Here is a 13,576-nt window from a genome sequence, read left to right on the forward strand (position 1 = left end):
TTTAAGAATGCTTGATAAAGATCTTGTAGGTGTTTGTCTCTGAGGGATTGGAACAAATTCGGTTGTATCTTAGGGCTTGGCTGTAGACAATGGATCGTGTGATGTGTCCTGGATGGAAGCTGGAGGCATGTAGGTAAGTATAGTGGTCAGTAGGTTTCCGGTATAGGGTGCTGTTTATGTGACAATCACTTATTTCCATTGTAGTGTCCAGGAAATGGATCTCGTGTGAGTTTCTTTACCCACGAAAACTTATGCCCAAATAAATCTGTTAGTCTTTAAGGTGCCACCGGACTCCCGTCAGGAATTATAACATTCAAAAACCAGTAGGAGAACACTTCAGTCTCCCTGGTCACTCAAGAACAGACTTAAAAATGGCAATTCTTCAGCAAAAAAACTTCAAAAACAGACTCCAACAAAACACTGAAGAACTGGAATTAATTTGCAAACTGGACACCATCCAAGTAGGCCTGAATAAAGACTGGGAGTGGATGGGTCATTACAAAAACTAAATTTCCCCATACTAATTTCCCCCTACTGTTACTCACACCTTTTTGTCAACAGTTTGAAATGGGCCACCCTCATTACCACTACAAAAGAAATGTTTCCTCCCTTGGTATTCTACTGTTAATTGAATTATCTCATTGGCACTGACCCCCACACTTGGTAAGGCAACTCCCATCATTTCATGTATTGCGTATATATACCTGCTACTGTATTTTCCACTCTATGCATCTGATGAAGTGGGTTTTAGCCCACGAAAGCTTGTGCCCAAATAAATTTGTTAGTTTCTAAGGTGCCACAAGGACTCCTTGTTGTTTTTATAGAAGTTTATCACCTCAAATATTCCTAACCAAAGAAGTCATCTCTTTCATTCTGGGCTTCACTGCCTTTTGGGCATATGCTGTCATACCAAATTTTGGATTTCATACGAAAACAAACAAAAAATAGACATATTTGAACAATGATGCAAAGTGGGAACTCCATTTAAATATATATTTTATATACATACTTTTTTTCTTAAATGCAAGGTTGCAAAACAGCAGCGAGTAAGAAAAGTTACTACCAAGAGCAATATTGAAGAGGAGATAAGGTCAACTGGCCCGTAGGTGTGGGAGTTTAGTGCAGATGATAGAGGGCATTGACTGCATGTGTTTGGAAACTGAAACCAATTGCATGCTTGGGGGATCTGTCCAGCCCCATAGTGCTCAGGTGTACTATAAAAAACCATAGGACCAGCATTAGGAGTGTTTCCTTTACAAACTCCTGTGACCAAAGACTTTATGTCAATAGCCCTGTGATTAAATTCCTACCATTCCCTATCTTCTTGGTAGGTGGATGAACCTACAACCATTAGGGTGACCAGATTTCCAAATTACACATGGTGCAGGGGATAAGCCTGCAGGAGACGGGAGGTTAGGGAGTTTTGTGCAGGAGTGTGGTTTTGGCAGCAGCAGCAGGAAGTACATGAAGCCCGTCCTTCCCTCTCCCCCTTCCTTTTTCCATGCCACCCTCTAAATTAGATTCTACTTGGGTGGTTGGCCTGGCGTAAGGACTTTTGCAGAAGGGGCTCACTGGCTTGGTGGAAAGGGGTGGGCAAAGTGGCAACCTATAATAGCCCTTGTGGACACATGATCCTTGAGGTGTCAGCTTTCTGTCAAATTCACCAACTGTGCTGGCTGACAGTTCCTTCAGTTCACGGTAGTTCACAAATAATGGAAGAAAACAGGTACAAAATGTGCTTTTAAAAAAAATACTCCCAAAACCAGGGTCCCAGTCAAAGGGCTTGTCCACATGAATATTTATTTCCCTACAAGCTGGAGCGAGTCTGTATGGACACTGCTAATGAGCACTAACAGTTCCTCAGCGTGCTTTGATCTCTTGTTTCATAGCAGAGACGATCAAAGCACACTGAGGAACCATTAATGCTCATCAGCTGAATCCGCACAGACACTCTGGCTATATCCAAGCACTACAGTCCACTGCTATAGTGCTTCTGGTGAAGACACTTTAAGCCAATAGCAGAGAGCTCTCCCATTGGCTTAATTACTCCACTTCGATGAGAGGCGACAGCTATGTCAGCGGGAGAAGCTCTCCTGCCGACACAGCGCTGTCTACACCGGCCCTTAGGTTGGTATAACTTACATCGCTCAGAGGTTTGGATTATTCACACCCCTGAGTGACGTAAGTAAGTTCTAGTGTAGTCAAGGTCTTAGACTATGTCTGCACTTACAGCAGTTAGGATTGCTAACTTTCTAATCGCACAAAACTGAAGCCTGCAACCACTCAATCCATCCCCCTTCCTTCTGTCGCTGGCTCTCGCCCACCCTCACTCACCTGCTCATTTTCACCAGGCTGGGCAGGGGCTTGGTGTGTGGGAGGGGGTGTGGGCTCCCGGGTGGGGCCAGAAATGAGAGGTTCAGAGTGTGGGGGCAGGGGCTCTGGGCTGGGTCGGGGTTGGGGTACGGCCAGGGATGAGGAGTTTGGGGTCCAGGCTGGGGGGGTGGAGCCGAGGGTTTCAGAGTGTGGGAGGGGGCTCTGGGCAGAGGCAGGGGGTTTGGGCGCAGGGGGAGTGCAGGCTCCAGGACGGAGTCGTGCACCCCTGTGTGTCCAGAAAACGTGCACTTGTGTATGCAAAATGGGTATTTTGATCTGCTAGTGACTGTAAGTACCTATTTTCATGTACAAATACTTGTGTTTTACATGAATAGTTCTGAAAATTTTGCCATTCACTGCTTCTTTTAATATTTTTCCCAAACAAATATCAACTGAGTATTAAACATCCAGTTATTTGTATTCCTAAATTCTCTCTGTGCTGCCTCTAACACTGTCAGGTTTCCCAAACTACAAATAGCAGCCACCTGGCACCTCCCACTGTATTATAAATTCCCACTTTCATACCATTCACACACACAGGCTTTCATCATGTGTTGTGGAGTGAAGAATGGAAACCTGATTAGGTCACAGAATTTGAGACCTGATAATCAGAAAGTCCAATGCACTTCACAAATGCTGAATTTTCTTCCTTTATAACTTTTCTGTATACATTGCTTCATATCACCAAGCCTAATCCTTTGAATGGGAAGACTATACTGACCTTTGCTTCCTTTAGAGATCCATTATGCTACTACTGAATTACAGACAGATGTCACTGTTGAGTAACACAAGGTTCTATCTTTTGTGGTCTCAAAGAACGATAGACCAAGTCATTTTTTCCTGCATTTCTTCGACCCCACTAAGCTACCATCACAATAATGAAACATTGAATATAACAGAAATCAAAAAAGACATTCATGTACTTTGATTCATTAGAGGTACAAAGGTCTGAGACATTTGCTTTTTAAAGGCCTTTTTTTCCTGCTTGATTTTTTGCAGTAGAAATCCAGGTCTTGTCTATGCTGTTTTTCCTGGAAGGCAGAAGAACTCTTTGGACTAGGACAGAGAAAGTACCAAGACACTGATACCTGAAATTTAAGAAGTGAATTAATTTTTATTCAGGCTATTTAAAGTTTTGCTTCTGTTGATGCCCGTTTAACTCAAGCACGTGACCAACACCCAAAGGAAAAGCTCTTGCCCCCATTTTCTGACTCCACAAGGAGACTTCCAACACAAAACAGAGAAAGCAAGATTTCATTCCCAATATATATCCAACAAACCAGAACTGGATATTTTTTTAGACTTTGCTCAAAAAACCAAACGAATAAACCTCAGTTAAGCCTTATCTATACATCATTGAAAAATAAAAAAAGGACACAAACCAAATTCTTTACCTTTAGACATCAGCTTTAAGAACTATGATATTATGCTAACCCCCATATCTTTAAAAAGTTGAATGGATTCACCACTGGATTATACTTGTGTTGAGTTACATCAGTATAGCACTGAAGCATCACAAAAGTGGATCGGGTCTGTATAAAACAGACAAAAAAACTGATGAGTGTTGATGGATTTGTTTAATAAAATGTTAGCCACTTTTTGATCCCAAGATATATTTGTTGTGTTGCTGCATGGGTAGGCTAATCAATTCTCAACACACAGTACTGCAAATGCAACAAAACTCTCTAGCAGCTGCAAAGTTAAACTATTGTGTCACATTCTCTCTTTTTGAAAAAGAAACAAATTGACATTTTGTAATGCCAGTGTTAATCTTACAGAAGAAATTGTGGTTTTCGGATGTTCACAATAAATTTTGTTGTTTAACAGCAGGCACAAATGCTGAGAGAGCATGTTTTTGTTTAAAGAAAAAAAGGATATTGATGATATTCTCCATCTTTAACATGTAGCCACACACAAAGTCCCTTTTTAATGCATAATTTTTCAACAACACTTTTGCAAGTGATATAATTACACATTCTTCAGTGAAATATCAAGGTTAGACTTTTCTCCCCTCAAGCTGACCTAAAGCCATAAAAACTTCTACTTGCATACCCTTAGCTGTGTTTGTATGAATTAAGTATACAGTATAAATATTCACATTCCTGACTCTAAGGCTGAAACAATACTCTGACTGTTCTGCTCAGTGACTCTTGAAAAAAAGCAAACTGACATCACCCTATACTGTACATTCTCGGCATAGATCATTTATTTAACTCCGTGAAAAAAAACAGATGTTTCACCAGCTGAAATAAAACACTGTATAAATACCAAGCTCGGAAAAATGTGGCGCTGACTAAACTGTGGGGGTTGAAGCAACAAGAAGAGGAAAAAAAGGTGTTTGCAAAATGGCAGCAGTACAAAGACTGCACTTAGCCAAAGATGACAGAGTTGGAACAGGTCAGTCTCAATCTGTTGCCTGAAAATAAGAGAACACATTCAGTTCTGTGAATGGACAACTCAAACAGAGAGATTTCGGTTTTTATCTGGTAAAATACTACATTTTACCATGAAATAAATGTCACTGTGATAAAGTTTCTCTCAAAAAAGCCTTATTTTGACAGTTCTATCAGAATGGGGAAATGGAAATTGGCAAAATGGCACAATAGCAAAAGGTGCCTTTTCTTAGGCCTGGTCTACACTGTGTGGGGGGGGGAAGAGGGGTGCAGGGGGAGGAAGGGGATAACGTAGCTGAAGTCGATGTACTTAGATCTATTTACCGCGGTGTCTTCACTGCGGTAAGTCAACGGCTGATGCTCTCCCGTGGACTCCGCCTGCGCCTCTCGCCCTGGTGGAGTACCAGAGTCGACAGGTGAGCGCTTAGCGGTCGATTTATCGCGTCTAGACGAGATGGGATAAATCGACCCCCGCTGGATCAATAACTGCCCGTCGATCCAGCAAGTAATGTAGACAAGCCTACATTCATGTTTACAAAGAAAACGAACATTATCTGTTTTGCTCCAGACAAAAACTGGATTTAAGAAAATTCTCCTTTCCAATAAGATGGAAATTAGAAGCAAAAGAAATATACCCATTACAAGAATAATGGTGTAAAAAGTTAAAAAGGAATTTAGGAACAATTTCTTTCTATTTTGTGTTACAAATAGGCTACTGCAAGCAACAGAAGCAATTATTATTTAACATACATAATGTGGCAGCACTGAAAAATTCAAACACACTGTACTAGAAAATGTACAAATATAATAATGATATAATATACAGTAAAAGCTGTTTTATCTGGCATGTTGGAGGAATGGGGGGTGCTGGTAAGTGAAAAATGACAGTTAACTAAGAGGGAGAGAGTTTGGGTGAAGGAGGGGTCTGAGGCGTGGGCTCTGGGAGTGAGTTTGGGTGTGTCGGATCTGGGGGCCGCTCACCTGGGGCGGCTTTCCGCAAGCGGTGACGTGTCCCAGCTGCTCCTAAGCAGAAGCGCAGCAGGCGGCTGTGTGTGCTGCCTCTACCTGCAGACACCGCCCCCGTAGTTCCTATTGGCCGTGGTTCCTAGGCAATGGCAGCTGCATTGCTAGTGCTAGTGCTCGTGGCGGTGCGGCGGTAGTGCGCAGAGCCACCTGCCACACCTCTGCCTAGGAGCAGCTGGGACAGGTCGCCACTTGCAGGGAGCCACCCGAAGTGAGCGGTCCTCATACCTGGCACCCCGAGCCCCCTCGCACACCCAAACTCCCTCCCAGAGCCTGCATGCCACAACCCCTCCCACGCCCCAACCCCCTGTTGGCCCTGTGCCAACCAGACTATAAACTGGAATTTGGCCTCATTAGCACTACAAAAGTGATTTCCACCCCTTCTTGTCAACTGTTGAGAATAGCCCACTTCCACCTTAATTGAATTGGCTCGTTAGCACTGACACCCCACTTGGTAAGGCAACTCCCATCTTTTAATATGCTGTGTATTTATACCTCCCTACTGTATGTTCCACTCCATGAATCTGATGAAGTGGGTTTAGCCCATGAAAGCTTATATCAAAATAAATCGGTTAGTCTGTAAGGTGCCACAAGGACTCCTCGCTGTTTTTGGAATTTCAGTGAAGATCAGAAATGCCGGTTTATAGAGCTTTCCAGTTGGTGAAGTGCTGGATAAAACAGCTTTTACTGTATACGTGTTTTAAAAATTTACTACGATCTGGTCATCTTCTGCTCTCATAGGGCCTGATTTTCCACTGTCCTGTCCCTTGTGTAGTTGTTTCTTCTTTTCCAAAAAGGGTGTAAAAACACTACCAAATCAGAATTTTCCATTCATATGTATTATTGGTAGCATTTTACAATCAGTGTGGACAAGTACAAACGACTACAAAACGTGCAAGAGAATAGAGAATTGGGCCCATAATTTCACAGAAATATACTGTTTAATCAAACCATTGTTCTACTCATCTGTACCCTGCCTCTCACTTATGGTCATTATAGATCTTGCCATGAAGGTGAAAAAAAACCTGGAATGCACTTGCAAAATTATACAGTGTTATAATTAAGAAAGTGGAAATTTACTTTTGGATATCTCAGGGATCCATTTACATGCTGAAAGATGACTGAAGACTTGATTTCTCTTGTATTTTCTCTTGGAGGGGGAAATTAAATGTTTTTATTCATGTTCCTGTTTAAATATCAAAACATTGGAGAAATGAAGAACACTAAAATATTTAAGTATGGCAAAAGAATAGAAAAGAACAACTTGGGTGGGAAGAAGAGATGGGGCAAGCGTTCAAGGTACCAAGCAAAAAGGCCTCATCCTCTTTATCATTATATTGTATAGTGCATAGCTATATATATTAATGCCCTCAGAAGTTTAACTAGTATTGGTGAAGTACACATCTTAACCTCCATAGCTAACAAGCTCCCTCCATACTTTGAAAATCCTTCCTTTTGCCATGTTAGGTTCACCACCTTTTCTGGTTAAGAACATAAGAATGGCCATACTGGGCCAGACCAAAGGTCCATCTAGCCCAGTATCCTGTCTTCCGACAGTGGCCAATGCCAGGTGCCCCAGAGGGAATGAACAGAACAGATAATCATCAAATGATCCATCTCCTGTCACCCATTCCCAGCTTCTGGCAAACAGAGGCTAGGGACACCATCTCTGCCCATCCATTTTAAGAAGTTACTATTATTTTTCAGACACACTGATCATAATACTCAACAAATTTATGAAGTTATATATTTTCGCTGGTTGTATGCAATCTAATATCCCCAAACACTGATAATTTTGTCTGTTTGTTAAATCAGGAGCACATCCCTCCTGAATACACTGCACCAAGTTAATGCCTAGTTTAAGCAGCCAAATGCCACCAAAGCCAATGGAATTGCCCTCACGTACACTCGGTCTGAATTTGGACCATTAAGTAATTAGCAGCAGTGTAACATTTTATGATTAGATATTCCTATGTGAGGAGCATGCATAAATACCAACAGGATGATTTATGTCAACAAAAATTAAATTAGCATTTTTGGCATGAGCGTAAAGCCTTTCACACAAAAGAGATGTAGTTTAAACCACACAGCCAATTAATAAGGACATTTGAGGAAAAGTTATAAAAACTATGGTAATGGATCATTCATGTTTGTAAAAACAGTACAAAGGTGCCTTTCAACAAAGCCTATAACTTTGTAATGATGGCTTCATGACTGATAAGATATTTATTCACAATTTTTTCATCCTCATAGCGCAAACTGTGCTTAGATTTTCCTCTTTCAAATTTCTCTTTGTGTTCCCAAATGAATCAATGGAGGTCTCCAAAGTTATAACTTAAGTGTTCCTATTGGAAATTCTACACTTCGTTCCTCTTGAAAAAGTATCTTGATAAAATTATTTCATTCTTTTTATTTAAGACTAATGGGAAGATTTATTTACATTTTGTCCATAGTTTCAACTTGATTTAATCTGTGTTTTATAACTTAATTATGCAAATTTACATTGTTTATTAATACATGAAACACTGGAGTTTTAGTCGTCTCTTTCAAATATCACTACTGTAATAAATAAGATTTTGCTGGATAAAAAGAAAAGGCATAACTTTGACAATTAAATTACAAGAAAATATGCCCCATTCACTGAACTAAAAAGCTGTAAAATAACAAAATATGGAACCCTATAATCAAGTAGTAGATAAAAATATAAAAACTAGTAACTTCTTTAAGTGAGCGAGCAAAATACAGCACCTAGTTTGAAAATGATGAACCGGCCATACACAATAATGAAACCATCTCAAATAATGCATACGCTTTTTCCTTCAATTATGGAGGCACATAGTGGTGACTACATAATTGGTATGTTCTCAAAATAAGCTTATAGTGAAGCATAAATTCCTGCTTTTCTCTAAAAGGAGGTGGCCAATTGGTGCGAAATTTCATGTGGGGTTAGTTTTAAGCCTCTTGAATTTTTATATAGTTTTTGTTTGGTTTCTCTTCATATGTTTTTAATAGGAAGAGTTTTAATTTGGGCTCTGGCTGAAATTTTTCCTTGGCCCTGCTACTACTACTGTTGGGGTGGAGGAATAGTCTAGTAAAAGTATGTGTGTGTCCAGAAGTGCTGTCCCATGAGCAAGTTATATTTCTTTTGCTTCCGGCTAGTGTCACTACCTTATGCAGATGCTCCCCAACTTACGCAATCGTTCCGTTCCGGAACGCCTTGCATAATTCGAATTTTGCAACCAATATGCAAAAAAACCAAAACCAAAAAAACCCCCACCAAACCCGACCAATATGCAAAAAAACCAAAACCAAAAAAACCCCACCAAACAAACAAAAAAAACCCCTCCTATTTCTAGCTTAAAGAACTTTTCCTGTAAGTGCAGATTTGCGTAAGTCAGGTCTTGCGTAACCCGGGGAGCATCTTTATTCATTTTCTGGCACTGTCCTAATTCAACTTACTCTTTTTTGGTCTGTGCAATAGACTTTTTGTTTGCATGATATTGCTGACTTATCTCTTAAATGCATGGTTTATCTGTCTATACAAAACTTGGCAGAGAGGTGAACTCCAACTAGATCTGGTCCAATGGATAGCTTTTTAGTGTTTAAAAAAGTTGGGATTTAGGATCATTTTTAACCATTATTCACATTACAATGGAAAGCTTATGTGTTGTGCACACAAACCTGATTGGTTGATTCATGAGGGGAGGAGGACAAAAGGACAGATGACCCAGACCTATTCAATGAGAGAGGCAAGGTCAGATGCATAAAAGCCTGACTGATAGATGAGCATAGGGCCTGGTGCACACAAGCCAGATACATAAATGGGGCTGTGCACATGAAACCTGATCAACGAATTGGGCACATACAGCCTTGTCAGAAGCTACACTTTGCTGTAGGATAAAGATTGACAGCAGAGACAGGTTCGTGTGGAGCTGCCGACAGATAAAAATATTCTCTATCAACAGCCACACTAGTACCCCCGACAGATCTACCTCCCTGTCTTGTTACAGCCTCCACCCCTCAAAAGAATCTCATGAAAAAGAGAACTTAAAATCCCTAGAAGTGACTATGTAAGAAGCTTCTTTTGGAAGCAGTTAGGATGCTACACACACAACCGCAAGGAAATGAGGTGCTGAGCCTCCTCTACTCTACCCCCAGGCCAATACCATCACCACAATCAATATACACCAGAGATTATGCACCAGTCTTAACTCTGCAACCCCCAAGGCCACCACCCTTTTAAAAAACCGGTTACCTACCTTTCCATAACTCTTGTTCTTTGAGATGTGTTGCTCATGTCCATTCTATGTTAGGTTTGTGCGCACCGTGTGCCCTGTCACTGGAGATTTTTCCTGCAGTGTTATCCATCTGTCTGGCTGTAGTGCCCTTTGGTGCTGCATGCTCATGCGCCGGTAGGGAATGGCCCCACACTCTCTCAATTCCTTCTTGCCAGCTAACGCCGACAGAGGGGCAGGAAGGAGGGTCGTGGAATGGACAGGAGCAAAACATCCTGAAGAACAGTTACGGAAAGATTAGTAACTGTTTTTGATTCTTTGAGTGCTTGCTCATGTCCATTCCATGTTAGGTGACTGCCAAGTAGTACCTGAGGAGGTGGGCTCGGAGTTCATGGACATACAGATTGCAACACTGCTCTATGAAACTTGGCATCATCCCAAGCCTGCTGGGTGATGGTGTAGTGTGAGGAGAAAGTATGGACCGATGACCAGGTCGCTACTCTGCAGATGTCTTGGATCAGAACCTGGCCAGAAATGCCACTGATGAAGCCTAGGCTCTTGTCAACTGGGCAGTCAAGATAGCAGGAGGTGAGATGCCCACCTGCTCATAGCACGTACAACTGCAGAAGGTGATCCAATATGAAATTCTCTGGGCTGAAATAGAGCTCCTGGTGAGTTCTAAAATCATCCTGTGGCACCAAGTTGCTCAGTCCTAAGACAGCTTCATCTGAGTAGGAGGAGAAAGAGGCCTGTACTGGTGGTGGTGGTGGGAGGGGTCTTCCTCTTCTTCTTCTGCACCAGTCATATCATGCAGGCCTAAGTCCTGAGTGTTGGTACCAGGCTCGGTTCTAGAGTATGGGTATGGCAGAGAAGCCCCTCTCTTGAACACCACCGACCATGAACGGCTAGAAAGCAGTCTCTATACCAGGGGAAAACCCCATATCCAAAATGGACATGGAACATGCATAGGCCACTGCCCTCCAGAACAAGTGCCAGAAGGGGCACCACCGAGATCTAGTGGGATGTAAATCAGGTACTGGTGATGGGCCCTTGGTTGTATGCAGAGCTCCGTGCCTGGCTCTGAGTCATCTCAAGGAGACCATGAGGGGGCAGTACCACTCGCTTCTGCAGCTCGTGCTGAGGGTCCAGGGATCAGTGTAGGGGTGGGAAAGTCTTTGCCACATCAGCAGGGCCGGTTTCCCTCTGGTCGGTACCAGGGGACATGGTGATGGATAGGAGCTCAGGGTAACTTGTTTCCGTCTGCTTGACACTCTCCTCGGTGCCGGTAGGTGGCCCATTGGGGTCGGCGGTACCAGGACAGTTATCAGATCCCTGGCTTCTACAAAGGCCTCCAAGGTGGAAGGCACCATGATCCAGCGGCCCCAAGATGTCCTCCCTCCCCAGTGTCGGTGGACGGTCCCGCACCAGACTCAACAACACCTGCAAACAGGATGGAGTCAATGGTACTGCTTGTGAAGCAGGGGTAGAGCAGTGATTAGATGCAGGTCACACTCTGTTGCCCTCCCCTTGCTTGTCCTTTCTCGGTTCTGGGGAGCGTTCCCTCTCCAACTGTTGTTTCTTGTGTTTCTTTCTTGGTAGTGGAGAAGGGGAATGATGCCGAGAAACCCATATTGCCAGAGGAGTGCTCCACATTGAAGCCAAGCTGCTCGGTGCCAAGGCTGCTTGGCCTCAATGCCAGTCTAAGTGCAAACTCCATCAGGATAGCCCTTAGTCTGGCCTCCCTAACCCTTTTTGTATCAGGCTTGAATTCACAGCAAATTTGGGCTTCCACATGTAGGCTTCCCCCAGACACTTCAGAGAGCTAGGGTGTGGGTTGCTTACCGGCATGGGCTTGCCACAGGAGGCGCAGGGTTATAAGCCCACAGACTGGGGCATGCTCAGCCCCAGGGGCAGAGAGTCCCTCTAAGCTAAAAGAGGGGATCTAACTATATACCCCACTACTATATACACTATGAACACGAATACTAGAAAATAAAACAGAAGGTAACTAAACTAAAGAACAATAGAACCACGAGTAAAACACCTTACCGAAGCAAGAGAAGTTGTTCCTGTGACCGTCACAAGCGGTAAGAAGGTATTTAGAGACTGTGGGGCCGGCCAGGCTGCTTATACCGGCATATGAGTGCATGGCAGCAGAGGGCGCTACAGACAGCATAATGGATACCACTGAGGGAAAAAATCTCTGGCAACGGTGCGCGCACACCTAACGTGGAATCGACATGAGAAAGCACTTAAAAAAGAACCACCATTCTACACAGAGTCATTTACGTAGCTACCCTCTCACAATACAACCAGCCACTACACAAAACATCAACAATTATTAGCGGTGGGGAAGTGGCAATCTGGTAAAAGGGTACATGCAAAAGTGCTCTTCTATGAGTGAGTTATACATATTTCTTTTGCTGCCAACTAGTGTCGTACCCATATATGTTTTCTGGCACTATCCTAAGTTCCCTTTTGTGTCTCTGGGTTAATAATGACAAGTTGTACATTTAGGACCCAATACTAATTCCACTCAAGTTAAAAGGAATTCTGACATTCACTTCAACAGGAGCAGAAACATGCCCTTAGAAGCCTCATGCAGCTTGTGCCCACATTTTTTATGTCATGTTTAAGTAAAAACCACTTTCCAGAGTCCACAGGCATAAGGCCTTTAAGAGGAAACAATGTCCAAATAGGTTCCTGGGTGCACAGATTTGTTCTAAACTGGGAGGTTTAGAACGAGGATGGATGTTAAAGGCAGGTTTCATGGAAGAGATAAGCTATCCCACTGAAACAGGAGAGTTGAAGGGCAATGAGCAAGGTCAGGTACATAAGGGTATTTTGTCTAATCTGCATTTCCAAAGGTGGAGAGAGCTCACAAGTACCCACTACTTCATGAACCAGTATTTTTGTTGGTTTTGGAAAGAGCAACTTGTCCATTAACTTAGTCTAAAAGGATTGTGATAGCAGCTGCCGTAATGAGCAAAAGCCCATGCTCCAATATTTCACGTCTTTTCCACCTGGCCAGTGCCAAAAGAGGTAACATTTCAGCTGAAAATGAGCAGGTTTAAAAAAAGTGTCATTCAACTGAAGAAGGAAAAAAAAAAAAAAAAACCTACAGCGCATACATGAACTAAGAAGAACTAATCATTTAAATTATACAGATGTTTTTCCTTATTAATGGAAACCTAATAAATTGACAGTTCCAAACACATATAGTACATCTTCTCCACAGCTATAAAATAAGTTCCAGTCCCTCACCTACTCATTTCACTTTATTTAAGGTGCAAAGCAACAAGAGTGTCTAAGGTCTACAGATGGCAACATCACAAATATCTGTTCAAAGGTCTAGTCAATAGTCTGCAGCACACATTGTTGAAATGTAAATAGTTACTCCACCATCTCCTCATGGTGTTATCTCGTGCTTATGGCCATGTAAATCTAAAATATTTCCCTTCTATCATTTTTCTCTCTATAAATCATATAGGTCATAACCAGCTGCCATATTCTCCCTTGAGTGGAGTCACCTCCACTGTTACACTTGTGCTT

At 42.5% G+C, this 13,576-nt stretch overlaps 1 protein-coding gene across 6 annotated transcripts in view; it reads right to left on the reverse strand.

Annotated features, from left to right (window-relative positions):
• Positions 1 to 13,576, reverse strand: part of THADA (THADA armadillo repeat containing) — a 288,553-nt gene that overhangs the window by 106,468 nt on the left and 168,509 nt on the right. Inside the window, exon 30 of one of the 6 annotated variants that reach the window (XM_073339068.1) lies at positions 3,297 to 3,461. The exons of the other annotated variants lie outside the window; for them this stretch is intronic. Coding sequence (XP_073195169.1) covers positions 3,306 to 3,461 — 156 coding nt within the window. The 3' untranslated portion in view covers positions 3,297 to 3,305. The remainder of the gene's footprint in view (positions 1 to 3,296; positions 3,462 to 13,576) is intronic. 6 annotated transcript variants of the gene reach the window in all.

Source organism: Lepidochelys kempii, chromosome 3 (assembly GCF_965140265.1).
Source record: "Lepidochelys kempii isolate rLepKem1 chromosome 3, rLepKem1.hap2, whole genome shotgun sequence".
Classification (NCBI taxonomy): domain Eukaryota; kingdom Metazoa; phylum Chordata; order Testudines; family Cheloniidae; genus Lepidochelys; species Lepidochelys kempii.